A 16,963-nucleotide genomic window follows, 5' to 3' on the forward strand; every position below is an offset into this window, starting at 1 on the left:
TTGTCTTAAGAAACATAGATTTTAATCTTGAAAAATAAGATACTTTCATGTCTCAAGCGGCATTTTATGGTTAAAAAGTGTATCTCGAGCAACTTGTGGAACATGAGCATTCCAGACGTATACGCTTCAAATATATCTCATTCTTATTTCTATTGTAAGATCGTTTTAAGAACCATAGGATCCAGTCATAAGAAATAAAGTCCTTCGTGCCTCAAGTGGCATCCTATGGCTAAAAAGTATACCTCGAATAATTTGTCGATCGTGGGCATTTCAAATGCAACTGCTTAAAATGGATCTGATTTTATTACTATTGTTAGATAGTTTCAAGAAACTTAGGTTTTAGTCTTCAGAAATAATATATTTTCATGCCTCAACCGGCATCATATACCTATAAAAGTATATCTCGAGTAACTTGTGGACTTTGGGCATTTCAGAAATGGACATTTCAGACAATTAAGCCACTGACACTAATTGTTAAGCGGGTATTCAATGTAAAAGAATATTTTTTCTTAGGGGCCGTTTTGTCTGTCCGCTTGTCGAAATTTTTTTGAAGCATAAGTGGTGTTTGATCTTCGAAACTCACCTGAAAAGAACTTACTTAAGATGAATAAGATGCTGAGAATACAGGGCCTCGCCTAGAATACATCCCGATTCATCAACAATTGCAGCACCAGTATCATCACAGCTAGACTCGATGCCAAGAACTAATGGTCTTTTCTTCTGATAGGTCACGTGAAAACCCCTCTAAAAGAGTTGGACTGAGTTTCATGTGATAACGTAAGCACTTCAAAAAAAAAGAAGCACAAAGAAGGTGATGCATCCATTGGAAGTTACCCTAAACCAAGCCCACCCCCTAGAAAAAAATTCTGAAACTGTATGTCCTTAAAATTAAAAGCCTTGATATTAGTTATAACTTTTTAAACTTAACTTTTTAATTAGTTAAAGCTCAGCCAGAGTCGACCCAGCTCTAAATGGGTACCTGGAGATATCTGGGGCTATGTTACCACAGTCACAGGTTTTCTTACAAACTTCACAGATTTTTTTTATCGTCACAGGTTCAAAGGTTTTTGCCACCGAATGGTAGAAAGTCACAGGGTATTGTGCTAAAGGCTCCTAATATGACCTAATTTTCTGCTAAAAGTTGAATTTAGTAGAGCTCAAATTTACGTATTATTTTTAGTGATTGTAAGACGACATCTATTAATCATAAATCTATAGATTCATCGCATTAATCATAAGTAACATTTATTTGAAACTACCGTTTTGAATTCAATTGAAACATGCTGATTAGTCACCAAAAGTGATGTCAACTCAAAATTGTGAATTGGATTGGGAATTGAAACGTGCTGTATAGGTGTATATTTATATTTTGTGTTTATAATCCAGCTAAGTGGCAAAGTAAGAAACAATGAGAAGTGGCTAAGTTTGCAAAGCAAGAAACAGTGAGAAGTGAAAAAAAGCTGTTGCTTACAGGACGCTGGGGATCGGACTTCTTCGAGGTAGTCCCGTCTAACAGTCTGAAAAGTATTTATGTCTTTATGTGACAATTCCCACTAATCTTTAAGTGGATTAAGTGACACAGCAGCAGTTAAGCCAGATGTGGGAAGGGTAGATCATCCATATGCACTGAACAAACAACAACAACAAATGTGCTAATGAGTCACCAAAAATGATTTCAACTCAATGTTTGGTTTGAAGGTTGGTAAATATAGTAGTGAATAGAAGGTAAAATGATTATTAAAAAACCATAGGAAATACTCCAATAGGATCTTCAATGTCCTAGAAACTACTCTACTATATAATAATTCATATTAATTAATCTTTACTTGTGCATTCAATCCAGATTCTATCCCTCTGCCATTCTGCTGTACAGTTTTCGGCTATTTCAAACGCAATGGTGTACATTTTACTTCGATCCGACACCATTTCGAGGGGTTTCAGGCTCTTTTTGTGAAATCTTTGAAGATTGTTTTAGCGACAAAGAAAATGTTATGTTAAATCCAAACAAACAGTCCCCATTCCCGAATCAGTGTAATTCGATTATTTTTTCGCACCAATTTTTTTTCTAACGCATGTTATTCAACTTTTGGTAACTATGGGCCAAGGTTTGCTCTTTACTAGGTTCCAGCTACATAGTAACGATCGTTTACGTCTATGTAGAAAAAGAAAAATCAAAAGAAAGGGATTGATTGAACTCTATACCATTACAATGAGGATCAAACTGAACCTATTTTGAAAATATATCGAGCTTGAGAATTTGACTTCACTGGTCTATGCCAAAGACAAATGCGTTAGAAGATAATAATACAGTCCCATATAGTCCATTGGCACACGAAATTGCAGCCAACTCTGGCTTCGATACTTATCACTTACTACGAATTGTTCAAACTTTCCATACTTTATCTATAAAGTATGGATGAAGACAACAGCCATCTGTTGTTGAAATCTTCGTCACTTACTACTATTTGGTTGAACTTCCCGTAGTTCAGTCATCGAACGAGCCATAGATTAATGGTTTGCTACACCATCTATTGATTGAATATTTTGAGTTCTGGATGCTTTCCGGAGCCATCCAAAATGGTCAGTGCATTATCTTCCCGTTAAATTATCTTTGGTTTATGTTACTAATCTGTAATTATACCGTGTTTAGACGGACTGATTATTCGTCGATAATTGACCATTCAGCGACAAAAACGGCCGTTTTTCTTCTAGAGAAAATTCCTAGTCGCTCATCAAATTTCAAGAAATCAGCCAAAAAAGGGGCCAGGTTCAGATTGAGCAAGTTTTGGAATCCGTCGAAGAACTTATAAGCAAGATGAGGATAGCTCGCAGGATTGCGATAGCTGAAGTGAAAATGGCGGTGTGGATAGCATCTAAATGCATCCCTTTCAAAAAGGCTTATACATTTACACCCTTAGTAAGGGAAATTTTTCCCGACTCGAAAATCACTAATGGAGTAAAAGTAAAGCGTTCAAAGGCAAGCGATATCATAAAAGCAGTCATTGGACCCTATGGACTTGGAGAAATTAGCAGAGAAACTGATAAATGGTCCTTTTTCAATCATTGTTGATGAAACAATAGATAGATGTATGACAAAGTCTCTGTGTATAATGGTGCGCTACAAGAATAGTAGCGATGACGTTAAAGACGAATCCTTGGTTTACTTGAAGTGAAAGATGCATCGCCCAAGGGACAGAAAGAGCTTATTGATAAGCATCGAAAAGACCATGGCTTTCTGGTGAATAATTTACTTGGTATTGGCTATGACAATGCCTCAGTCATCACAGGTGCCCATCGTAGGCTTGGTACCATTTTCAAAACCGAAGTGCCGTCTCTTCACTGTCGGGTGCATAAGTCATTCGTTGGCGCTTGTGCTTCAGCAGCATCTGAAACCTTGCCAGACGGGTAAGAGTCTTTTATGCATTATACCATACACTACATTACCCATAGTCCTAAGAGGATTGGAGAATTTCTTGACCACCATAAGCTTGCTAAAATTAAAGCGAAACAGTTACTATCGGTGGTTTCTACGAGATGGATCAGCTTTGAAGCAGCCATCAGACTGCTATTAGATACCTGGAATGCTTTGTTATTGTTTTACAGTAGTCACGCCTTAGGCGAGGGCGCTGCAGACAAGGCAAGCAAGGAAAAGGCACTCAAAATATACAACGCTTTGAATAATCCTGTCATGAATACCTATCTCTATTTTCTTGCCACCAATCTTGGGATTATCCATTCCCTAAACACTGAGTTTCAGAGCAGTGAAACAAGAATTCACAGGGTGGTGAGCAGCTTCAGCATGACGTAATATACTCCGAATCATCGTAAGAAAACGCGTGACACTGGTAGCAAAATCACCTTTCTCTGCAGATCTGGTTCCCGCGAACTATCTTGAACTGGAAGACATGAAATTAGGCACAAATACCGAATGTTACCTGGAGGAAAGTGGATCAAATATTATCGAAGACTCGCTCAAAGCTTTTAGGGTCAACTGTCTGAGGTTTTTAGTGGAGATCTGCAAGCAGATGAGAAAAAGAATAAACCGGTAAGACTCAATTTTGTTCGATCTCAAGATTTTGGACCCCCATTTGCACTCGGATCTGAAGAGCTGAGCATTATTCGCATTTTCGTGCCCTTTTCTACGCTTCTGAGAAGCGACCCAGCGATTTTAGAACGCAAGAGCGAAAGTATTGACCGTCAGCTACAAGAGCTCAGGTTGAGCCGAGTTGATCTTGGTCAAGATCTGGTCGACCAACCCTGCTTTCTGGTAGAGTATTTTGCATCAAATTAATGGTATTGGCGAAAAAAAAGTTTGCTGATCTGGTGACCCTGTGCACTCAGTTGTCTTCCCCATTCAAGCGCTGCTGCAGAGCGTCAGTTCTCTGTCCTGTCGCATATGAAAACGAGACTGCATAATAAGCTGAAAACCGGGACAGTTACTGCATTGATGATGACCAAACAGCTAGTTGGTAAAGCCGCTTCTTCGACTGTTCCAAGTGATCTACTGGATAAGGCTATCAAATGGAGAGAAGCAGTTTGTAACAAAGAGGATCCTCGCCGTGCTGAACCTGACAGCTTGAAAACCGGGACAGTTAGGGAATTGATGATGACCAAACAATTCGTTGGTAAAGCCGCTTCCTGGACTGTTCTAAGTGATCTACTGGATAAGGCTATCAAATGGAGAGATGCAGTTTGTAATATAGAAGATCCTCGTCGTGCTGAACCTGACAGCTCAGACTCTGACACTGAGTAGACTCTGACTTTGATGGAGTGAGTATTTTGTTGCTTATATGCATTCCAGCTCCAATGCAAAGGTTCAGCTCGTAATTTTTCCTCTTACCAACGATAATCCCTCCTTTTTTTCCTTTCGAAGTGGACAATTTTCTTTTCTTATTAAATCGTTAAGAGATGAGAGGGAATTGTAACTGATTGATAAAAACAAACTAATGACTTATCTTGTGGAAGGTACTATGCCAACACATTGGAATGGGCTTTAAGAACAATTTAAATAAAGATAATTTTGATCAGAAGTGGGGTTTGCAGATGTACTTTAAGGCGTGAAAGGATTCCTATAAGCTATTCCTTAAAGAACGAGAGGATTCTTGAGATGAGTTTTTTTTTCATTCGATCTTATAAGGTTGATAGAATTTTCAATATTGCGAAAAGAAAAACTTAGTGTTTCTTCAAGAAGAATCAGATTGTATAGATATTATTAAAAAATTATTAGTTTATTAAGATTTCAAAAATTTTCCCATTTGTTTTCTAAAATTGGTCTTTCTCTTAGCACTACTCACGAAGTGTGAGTGTCTAGTTTTTAATTGTCCAACTTCCTCTAATGTTCCTTTGGTTCGTCGTGGTTTTTCTATACCCTCTGTTCCTGTTTTTCGATGGTTGGCTATTACTATTACTAAATCAATTTCTAGCCAACGCCAATGCACTACTCGTAATGTTAAAAAGGCAATTCAATTTGATTTTTTAAGATTGCTGCAAATCGAGGGAAGAATAACAGACGAACACTGGGTAGGCTATATTCTACTTTTTGCGATCATTCTGTCCTTTACCTTTTTCTTTATCCCTTTTAAAGAAGAAAGATGTTGTTCATATCCGGTATTTTACTTTCAGATATTGTAAATTTTTACTTTATCTCCCCCCTTGGCATAGTAATGGTGAAATAATTCGTAAGTTTGAAGTCCTCGATGTAACAACAGAGTTGGTAGTGCTAAATGGACGGCTTTCGGATTCAGCTTTTTGTCGTTTTTCACCTCATCATCCTTTGGTCCCTCTGTTCGGTTAATTTCATTGTAGTGTATTTTACTTCATTTTTTCATAAGTTATAATACCATGACTCGGATCAGTTTTGACTTATCAACCAATATCATTATATCAAGCAATCAAATCAACCAATTATGACTCGGATCAGTTGTGACTTATTAATCAATATCATTATATCAACCAATAAAATTTTTGTGTTTTTATGCTAATCTCGTTTGCCAAGATTTGAAGAACCGTAGTAGTGATAATTGTTTTTTTCTTCATTGGAGAACGTCGCAGCATTTACTTGAGGATCATATGAAAGCGGTCTAGTTTAAACCTTGTGTGCAAGACAAACGTGGCTGGCCAAGTTTCAGTACCCATTGCTTCAGATTAGAAGATACCAGAAATTGTGCTTGGATCATCAAAATTTAGCGTGGTTTATAAGAAAATAGGTGGAATGTGAAAATGTGATTTGTGAGAACGTGAAATTCATTCCCCTGTCACCCTTTTGAAACCTGTGATATCGTCCCCTAGGCGGTATAGAGCAGTAAGTGGGTGACCAAGTTTGATGTCTAGCGATGGCTTTAGACCTCGGCAAAATTAACATGTGGATGTGGATGCCCCCTTTCTTTTTTATGATCTACGAACTTATTTTACTTTTGCAAGAAGTTTTGCTTTGTGTTTGTTAAGCACAATTCTTTAAACTCAGATCTGTTGTCTGTCAGGTTTGGAAATGCTCAAAATGTAAGAACACTGCATGATTTTAACTTAAATTAAAAAAATGCAGTGCAGACTTTTTAGCTAGGTAATTCAGCCCTACAATTGCCTTAAGTACCTCAGCTACTTCTAAATGTTCAGAAAACGGCAAGATAGAGGAGTTGCTAACCAATTTTAACCACCTAACCTAACAAAGTTGTTTTGCAACAAACACCATTTTTTTATTTTGCCTTCCATTATCTTGCGAACCTCTATCAAAGCAACGTAATTTGCCAGTCTATCACCTCACACCATAAGTTGCGCTATGGGACGAAACTTCAGAATTGGAAAGAAAATGCGCGAACCAAAAAAATCAATAGTTCCTGCCTGGAATCGCGAATAGATTTCCAGTCTGGGAATTAGAATTTCTGTCAGGTTTGCACTTGGTCTTTAAGGAAAATCCTATACGTCTGAACTGAAAGCGCAATTACACGATGCAGAAAACCGTGCGAAGGTGATGACGCGTTTTTCCATGCGGATTGAACAATATTATTTTCAACTTTAAAACCATATAGGTCATCATAGGTCAAAATAGACATTTCGTTACTACAGCCATTTGGACCTTGTCGCCCCCAAAGATCCTTAATAGATACCGAAAGTCAACGACTCGCTTTTCGCATAACTAATGCAATTGTTCAAGTGGAAATGACTCTCGATGATTTTTTCTTTACTTGTCGACTAAGATAGGTACCGATATCGATATAAAATTTCGCTCTGTTGACATTCTCATGAAAATATCTTTCTACCATCTACTTAAATTGAACAAGCACTAGATTTAATTTATAGGTAGCGTTAATGTCAAAGCTGGAAATACCTAGAGAACTCATGCAGGGAACAGACCGCTAGGTACCAATCCTCTTCCCAGGTTTAAATATCTTTGCTAGTAACGTTTTAGCGTTGCTACTTCGGGGTACCAAAAGTAAACTGTAGTAAAAAGGCCTGAACACGCTTTAAAAATGATCACAGGTTTTTTGACGATTTTCACAGTTTTTTTGGCACTTTTTTCACAGGTTTCGAAAATTCGTTGTGGCAACACAGATCTGGGGAAGATAAACAGGAAGCGTGTGCGAAAGCACAGGATGGTTGGCCCCCAGCCCCATATTGCATCTCCTGGCTGAAGGGCCAAGAAACGGAAATCAGCACCGCTAGTAGGGACTATAAGTCCAATGCCGTATTCTTCACCTTTACCGTACCTTACTTTCAGTTGAAAAACTTGATTTTTTTATTTAATTTATGCTTATTTGTTAAATAATGCCAGGAAATCCGACTCTACCTCAAATGGGAAAATCCCCCACCCCACGGAAAAATCATCAAGACAATTCAATCCCGGTGAGAATCACCCTTAACATCTCCACGCGTAAAATTGAGCCAACAAAGAGAAAGTTAGACAAATAAAAAGAATTTCGTATAGGAATTCCGGCAAATTGCCCCGGTGTAAGATTTTACCTGAAAAGTTCACCCCCCGATAAATTTCCTCCCCAAGGAAAATTCTCCCCGTAGACAATATCGACAGCAGAAAATTACCCCCCCCCCCTAAAAAAGTATGCATACTTCCCAACAACCAATACTATATGGAAACGATGGGCAAATTTTACAACTTAGACCTTTTCCAAGAGCCTGTGAGTGTGGGGGTTATGTTTTCTCCAAAGGCGTAGTTATCGGGCCTTTCAACTATGCTGAACAAAATGGACACCTCAAAGTTTCGATCGAACGAGTTTGGGAAAAACGGGCTTGAGAGGGGCCCAATTGCCCTACAATCTTTTTTTTTAATTAGAAAGGGCAGTAGAACTTTTAATTTCCGTTCGAATGAGTCCTCTCCCAATATTATAGGACCAGTGGATCGATACGATTACCCCTGGGGAAAAAAGCAATAAACACGCACCAGTGATCTTTGTTCTGGCCCAAAAAATCCTCATTTTTGCAGATAGGAGCTTGAAACCTCTACAACATGGTTCTCTGATACGGTGAATCTGATGGTGTGATTTTCATTAAGATTGTTTAGCTTTTAGGGGTCTTTTCTCCTTTTTTCAAAAATCAGGCAAATTTTCTCAGGCTCATAATTTTTGTTGAGTTTGGATTATGGATGAGTTAAGTCTTGTAGAAATTCCTGCTGGTAGGCTGGAGGAACTTGAAAAAAATCCTCTTGATATTAATAAATTTTTTCATATTTTTTCGTCAAAATATAAAGATTTGCCATATTATTATAATTAACATAAAAATAAATATTTATTTTTTCATTATATTCCACCTTTAAATAATAAATTTAAACGACTGTCATTTTGGAATTGTAGAGGATTAAATAGCAGCTTAAATTTTTTGCATGATTTTCTTAAAGGGTCGTCAACAGATGTGTTAGGAATTTGTGAAACATTTCTTGATAAAAATAATACATTCCAACATTATAAAAATTATAAGTTTTTTCATGCTAGTCGAAAACAGAATAAGAGAGGAGGAGTTGGTATTTTTATACGAGATGATTTTGCATCTTCTTTACGTACTGAATTTAGGGTTTGGAATGTTGAGATGCTATTTGAGAGTTGTGTAGTTGAAGTGAATGATGGAAGAAATACTTTTTTGGTAATCTTAGTATATCTGCCACCATAGTCTAGTATTCAAGAGTTTTTAAGTCAATGTGAGTCGTTGTTAGATGACCTCACCCAGCAACACCATCCATTTTATGTAATGGGGGATTCTAATATTGATTTAATTCGATATAATGTTTCGACTACGAATAAGGGATTATAGTTTTTGAATGTTTATGTTCTGAATAGTTTTTGACCTGTCTGTTTACTACCATCGAAAATTTGTAAAAAGCAAGCAACTCTTATTGGTAAAATTTTTACTTCTGAAAACTGCCTTAATACAAATATTATTTTGAATTACACATCTGATCATTGTGTTGTTGTTTCTGACTTCTCTGGATCAGGAGTGGAACGTGAAAAGAGACCAAATAAAAGTTATAAAAGGATAATTAACCAAAAACAGATAGATGAGATGAAAGTAAAAATAGGAGATATAGATGGGAATGATGTCCTAAATGTTGAAGATTTAACCAAATATTTGACCAAGTATGTCCTATGGTATTAAGAAAGAGTAAGGATTTACTTCGTAAACCATGGGTTACTGAAAGCCTGTTAAAGAGCATAAAAGAAAAAAATAGATTGTATAAGGTGAAGATGCAGTACCCAAATGAAATTAATATTGAAAATTTTAAAAAATATAAAAATCGGTTAACAATTGTTCTCAGAGAAGCGGAAGCAAAATATTATCAAAATGAATTTCGCAAATGTGATTCACCTCGGGAAACATGGAAATTAATAAATGAAAAAATGAATAATGTTAAAACAAGAAATATTCCATCTCACATTACAAGTCATGAAGGAGTCGAGATAACTGATAAGAGAGGGATGGCGGAAGCATTTGCTGACCATTTTAGAAAAGTTGGACATGGTCTGGTGGATAAAATTTCTGCTGGAACACATAATCATAGAAAATATTTACCAAATAAAGTAGATAAGATATATTTATGTATCCTATCCGGTTCTCGGAATACAAAAAAGCCGTTACTAGTTTGAAAAAGGGATTTTGGGCAGGATGTGATGGTATATCGACTTCTCTGTTTAAAGAATCAGCCGGTGTACTTTTTCAGCCGCTTTTATATATTTTTAATTCTTGTATAAAAAATGGATTTTTCCCAGTTTGTCTTAAAGTAGCTAAAATTTTACCTTTGTTCAAAAAAGGTGATAAAGATAACCCAAACAATTATAGGCCAATTACTATTTTATCACCTGTTTCTAAAGTTTTTGAAAAGATAATAAAAAGTAGATTTATTTCATTTCTGGAAAAGAATAAGTTTTTCTCTCCTAATCAGTTTGGTTTTTTGAGTGGTAGATCAACAGAGCAAGCAGTAGCTGCTTTACACCATTTCTTATCAGAGGCTCTGGATGTTAGTTATTTGGCGTGAAGCATATTTTTTGACATAAAAAAAGCTTCTGATACAATAGATCATGCAATTCTTTTTAATATGTTGGAAAATATAGGAATCCTTGGAAAAGCTCTGGATTCAATGATATCACATTTATCTGACAGACGTTTTAAAGTCCAAGTTTGTGAAGAATCATCTCATATTTTCCTGTTAGAAAATATAGGGGTACCGCAGGGATCCGTATTGGGGCCGATACTTTTTTTGATTTATGTAAATGATCTTCCAAATTGCATGCCCTCAGGTGATGAGTTACCAATATTGTTTGCAGATGATACAGCAATTAGTTTGAGGGCGGGCAACGAGGAGGACCTACGATTGTCCTTGGAGACTGTTGCTTTAAATGTAAATTCTTGGTTTCAAGGACAACCGATTAATACCTAATTTAGAGAAGTCGGAATTTATGGTTTTTGGGAGAAGTTCGAGGTCAGTGAAGCATGTGTCATTTCAAATTATTAATATTGGAGCTTCCTCCATGAAAAGAGTGGATTTATTTAGATATTTAGGTATTTATATTGATTCAACTCTGTCGTTTAAGACGCATATTAGTAAACTTAAAGCAACAGTGTCCAGGAATCTCGGTTGTTTGCATAGATTAAAGTTTCTGTTTCCATACCAAATCATTAGAACTTTATATTTTTCATTAATTGATTCTTATTTCCAGTATTGTCCGAGCGTTTGGATGCTGACTTTCCCTTCACATTTACGAGGACTCCAAATTGTTCAAAATAAATCAATAAGAATTCTGGACCATTTTTTAGCACACCCTAGGAAGACAGAGGAATTATCTGAAATCAAAACATCTTTTCTATTTCTTGATATTCTGGATTTACAACAATTTTTTCACCTTAATTTGGTCATATGGTTTTTGGAAATCCAACATAAAGATAATTTTTTCAATAGTATGAAGCTATTGGTTGAAAATAAACATAGCAATTTATCAAGAGCTAGGATTAAGTTTCTTTTCCCGTTTGTTAAAATTGAGAGATCCAGACTAAGTTTAAGATATCAACTTTCTCAGATTGCGAATAAATATAAGTTATTTGAATTAGTAAGTGAATCAAAATCACTATACATATATAAAAAGAAATTGAAAAAGATGGACCTTTCAGCCTACAGTAGCGGGGATTGGTTGTATTATTGATTTATTTATAAATTGTTAAGTAAATCCCATCCCTATCTCCGTGAGTCGATAGTTAAGTTATGTATGGTTTTGTTTTTCTTTTTTTTTCTCATTTCTTCTTTAAATTTATTTTAAATTTTGTTATGTTCTTATCAAATTTTCTTTTCTTTCTGAAGCTATGTTAGCGGGAAGTGTATTTTTTTTCCCCTATTGTTTGATAAAGGAGACATTACGAGATTCCTCTCTTCTCCTTTGTACAAAATTTATGTATATGTTTTTGTTAAATAAAGTCAAGTCAAGTCAAGTCATAGCCTTTGATGGGTAACACTAAACTTAATGAATTTTATATTTTTGGAATCAGCATAATAAGCCAATTCTTTTGATATATCTATTGGTACCAGCATTCCGTTTTTTAGAATTTTGGTTAGTATTAAGCCGCGTCGGTCTTCACTTTCAGTTCATAACGACAAACTGTTTGATATGTATGGTATGGGTCTCGAGTTCACAAAGATCCTTCCTCTTCTTTGACAAGAAACATTATATGAAAATGTTTATTGACAATAGTGTAGGTAAACGTTTGGAGGTTAAGTAAATGAAATGCAAATTTTTAAGCTCATTTTAAATTCAGCCTTTGATAAAACATGCGTAAGTGCTCGTAAACGAAGCCACTGTAACGTTGCAACCAATTCAAAAGAATCTCTTTGAATGATTGCCTATCCAAATTTCCAATTATTCTTGATCATAGTAACAGACTCTTAGTTTGTGAAGTTTGCATACCAATGGAAACCAAAATGTTCAGCTTGATAACTTCTACAGAATCGCTCGTAAGCTCATTGTAAATTCAGCCTTTGATAAAATATGAATAAGTGCTCGTAATCAAAGTCAATGTGAGGTTGCAACCAATTCAAAAAAATCTCTTTGAATTATTGCCTATCTGAATTTCTAATTGTTCTTGATCATAGAAACAGACATGAACCTCTTATATATAAAAGACATGCATAAAAAATAGTTCGAATTGTCGAACGATGCCTCACAGCTGAACAAATCAACAATACAAACGTATTGCTAGACTGTTGAGGCTAAACTTAAAGCAAGGAATGACAATTCTTTCACAGATGTAGTTAAATTTTTTGATGTGCCACAACCCTTGGATCGCAAACCTGTTATCCCTATTGAAAACGTTAAAGATATGCAGTAAGGATCATGTAGAGGTTTATGTCTCCCCTATACGTGACATACTACAAGTACATTTTAGCCAGCATCGGTCAAGTTAACGACCACCCACCTGAGAGCAGTAAAGAAAGAATGCTCAAAAGAAGAAGCTGCACTCCCCCCCCCCCCCAAAAAGCCGAGAAAGGGGAAATGCAATCAGTAAATGTCTAATCAGTTGTCTTTCTTTGTTGTTTTAACCATGTAATCGAAATTTCTGAATCTGGTTTACAATCACTTTGAATGAAGCTTCGGTTTAAATTATCAAAGTAGGGCAAAAGGGTAGAAACTCCGTGTTTGAGCCCTAAGATAAGCCCTGGCTATCCTCGAAAAACCTTGGTGGCAAATTATCGTAACACAGTGGGATAAAACCGAAGTGTTATCCTGCACTTTTGTCGTAACAACAGTGGCATAAAAAAGGATGGGCGAAAATGTCGTATCTGTTTGTCGTTTGACCTAGTAAATTTCACCAAACATAATTAAACTTCTACCAACAGGTCTTCCAGACTAGCGGCTGTGAATTTTGTTGTGTCTGCATTTGTGTCTAGGCGTAAGAGTATTTGAAATGTAATATTTTACTATTTGTTTTGTGTGATAATAAATAAGCATATTTATACTGGCGTTCCTAAATTCCTGCTATTAGAATACCATCTGGCAATGGGAAAACTCTATGATATTGCACTTTTTAGAAACATGACACTAAAAAAACTGCATGAAAATAAATTTTTTTCCCGTCGTAGGTAGGTTAAAATAATGACCTAGAAAAGCTATTTTAAATAGTGTATACGGACTGTTTATCAAACTCACTTCCGAGCTTTTTTTAAACTTACTAAAGGCAGTGCAAAGCAGGCAAAGCAGCAGACCAAGGCAGTGCAGTGCAAAGGCAAAGCAACACCGATTTATGGAGTGTGCTTTAGAAAAGAAAAAGAAAACTTTCAGAAACAGACAAGGAACCACCTTCTCAAAACGGATTGAAGCTTCTTTATACTTTTACTACCAATATTTGCGGGACGTACAAACAGTTTTTAATAGTCGACTGGCTAAACCTTACAATTTGACAACGATAGAAGTTGCTGTATCACCAGTTGAGTGCTTTTAGAACAGCCTTATCAATTTTATCAAGGACTAGCTTACCTATCATGCTTTGCTGCGACCTCAAAAGAAAGGAAATTCAAGGGAAACCCGCCCAGAAAATTCCCTGGGGAGAATTCCCTCCTGTGGAAAAACGAAATCTGGATCGAAAGAATTTACCGAAGGGTTGGAAAGTTTCAGTTCTTCTTCCTCACTTCAAAAAGGGTGACAGTTCACAGCGAAGAATTACCGTGGAATCGCTCTTACTGATATCGCGGCGTAGTTGTTTGTCATTCTTCTTCTGAATAGGTTCAAACAAGCCCAAAAAGAGAGAATGAGGTAAGAACAAGAATACTGGCTGTCGAACAAGGGTTCTTGTCCCAAGCAAATTTTTAACCTTAGGCTGCTGTTTCAGCAGTGCCAAAGATATTGTTGGCCACCGATCCTTATCTTCGCCGATCTCATAGCATCATTCGATTGAGTCGAGCGGAAACGTCTCTGGCGTATTCTAGACGAGAATTGAATGCCCTCACGTTTCGTAGAGCTTTTGAAAGCGTACTACAAAGGCACGCAGAGGAGGATATGGACTTATGCAAGCCCGAGGAATACGAGGCTTATGCAAGGGATTGAGCAAGGTAACCTCTTATCCCCTAACCTTTTTAATTACGTAATTGGTTGGATAATGGAGAGTTGTGAGCCCATAAAGGAGTGACGGTTGGAAAAGGTGTTCAAGATACTGATTTGGACTATGCTGATAATATTGTTCTGGCAGAAAATGCTTCACTGAAAGCTCAAATGATGGTGATCCAAGTTGCATGCTACTCTGCCGTGGTTGGATTAAGAACAAGTCCAATAAAGACCAAAGAAATGTCTGCCAATTCTCAAAGTCGCCTTTCTCTATCCCTGAACAGCAACAGCATTGAGCAGATTGGAGAAAACGTCTACCTTGGATCCTCCGTCAAATTAGAGGGGAAATCCGACACTGAAAGCTCAAATGATGGTGATCCAAGTTGCATGCTACTCTGCCGTGGTTGGATTAAGAACAAGTCCAATAAAGACCAAAGAAATGTCTGCCAATTCTCAAAGTCGCCTTTCTCTATCCCTGAACAGCAACAGCATTGAGCAGATTGGAGAAAACGTCTACCTTGGATCCTCCGTCAAATTAGAGGGGAAATCCGACACTGAAAGCTCAAATGATGGTGATCCAAGTTGCATGCTACTCTGCCGTGGTTGGATTAAGAACAAGTCCAATAAAGACCAAAGAGATGTCTGCCAATTCTCAAAGTCGCCTTTCTCTATCCCTGAACAGCAACAGCATTGAGCAGATTGGAGAAAACGTCTACCTTGGATCCTCCGTCAAATTAGAGGGGAAATCCGACACTAAAAGATCAAATGATGGTGATCCAAGTTGCATGCTACTCTGCCGTGGTTGGATTAAGAACAAGTCCAATAAAGACCAAAGAGATGTCTGCCAATTCTCAAAGTCGCCTTTCTCTATCCCTGAACAGCAACAGCATTGAGCAGATTGGAGAAAACGTCTACCTTGGATCCTCCATCAAATTAGAGGGGAAATCCGACAATAAAACTGAAATGCGATTCGAAAAGCCTCTGCCAGCTTCGCTCAGCTCATTAAATCACTATGAAAGCGTCAAAGCGTATTCTTCAAAACGAAAACTAGAGTCTACGAGGCGATCGTCACATGCACTCTCCTACATGGGTATGAAACGTGGGCTGTTTAAGCTCAAAGTTGTAGAAGTCTAGATGTCTTTGATCACGATTGTCTCAATCACATTCTACGCGTCCAGCGCAATGAACGAGTTTCCAACAAGGAGATCTGTGAGCGCTGTAAAGAAAAACATCCAGTCTTGGATATTCTAGAGACGACAGCTCGTGTGCCTGGGCCATTGTCTATAAGCGTGACGATCACCGATGCATTTCGGAGTCCGCTACTAAATCAAAGCCGCCCAAAAACTACACATACTACTACTACTAACAACTCATAGCTACTACTAACAACTACTACTAACATACTAACATAACTACGAACTACTAACATAACTAACATAACTACTAACAACTACTAACTACTAGCTACACACGCTCCTCCTCCATCTCAATCTTACCAGCCTGAAGTAATAGCCCATCGCCCTATGCTCAGTGTTGTCAAATTTGGAAGAAAACACCTTTCGCCGATCGCCCAATCTTTTAAATTGATTACAGTGTTGCCGAATTTTGTCTCCTATAGCCTAAAGGACTATTAGAAATACTTTAACACAATTACTATATCCATCTATAAGGTCAAAGAATGAGAAAAAGGTTCCTATTCTTGTCAAAATATGGAGTGCTATCATCAGACAGATGGGATGTTTCAAATGAGCTGTCACTAGACACAAATCGGAGCACAATCACAATCGGCTCACAGCGGAGGAGATACTATGGGGTCAGACACTATTTTCTGGGACTAAACCATATCTGCTTCACTAGTAGCTCATTTTAAAGCCCTTTTTTCTCTGGTTCATAATACATACGTCTTACCGTGTTTAAAAGTCTTGAATTAAATTTAGTTCCCAAATAAAGTTTTTCTACGAAATTCAAAATCCTTGTCTCACAAAAAAGCGCATTTTAAAGCCCTTTTTTCTCTGATTCATAATATATACTTCACTAGCAACTCATTTGAGAGTCCTTTTTTCTCTGATTCATAATATATACGTCTTACAGCGTTTGAAAGTCTTGAATTCAAATTAGTTCCCATAAGTTTTCATTCATAATATATACGTCTTACCACGTTTAAAAGTCTGGCCCCTGAATTTTAGATATACGAAACTTGTGCAATAGTTGAGCACCCAAAACTTCCCTTTAATGAGTCTTTTTTTTTTTTTTTTTGGTAATTAACTTTTGTACTTAAGTTTTTCAGTATAGAATGAACATCGTAGTGTAAACAAATGAAGAGACCGATTTTCTTGAGCCAAAGTAATCAATTAGTTTAATTTCAGTATGTAGTTGTTTTCAAACCCAAACTAATTTATCAATCCAACATTTAGCCCTATCAATTTCAGCAAAATTGAGTC

The 16,963-nt window shown here is 36.9% G+C and overlaps 1 protein-coding gene across 2 annotated transcripts in view; it reads right to left on the reverse strand.

The window, feature by feature from the left end:
• Positions 1-16,963, reverse strand: part of LOC148951298 (tRNA N6-adenosine threonylcarbamoyltransferase, mitochondrial-like) — a 120,604-nt gene that overhangs the window by 34,481 nt on the left and 69,160 nt on the right. For both annotated transcript variants that reach the window (XM_089090795.1, XM_089090794.1), the window contains one exon: positions 599-744. In XM_089090795.1, coding sequence (XP_088946921.1) covers positions 599-744 — 146 coding nt within the window. The remainder of the gene's footprint in view (positions 1-598; positions 745-16,963) is intronic.

The sequence above is a fragment of the Artemia sp. Qi Xiang Cuo genome, chromosome 6 (genome assembly GCF_049724085.1).
Source record: "Artemia sp. Qi Xiang Cuo chromosome 6, ASM4972408v1, whole genome shotgun sequence".
Lineage (NCBI taxonomy): Eukaryota > Metazoa > Arthropoda > Branchiopoda > Anostraca > Artemiidae > Artemia > Artemia sp. Qi Xiang Cuo.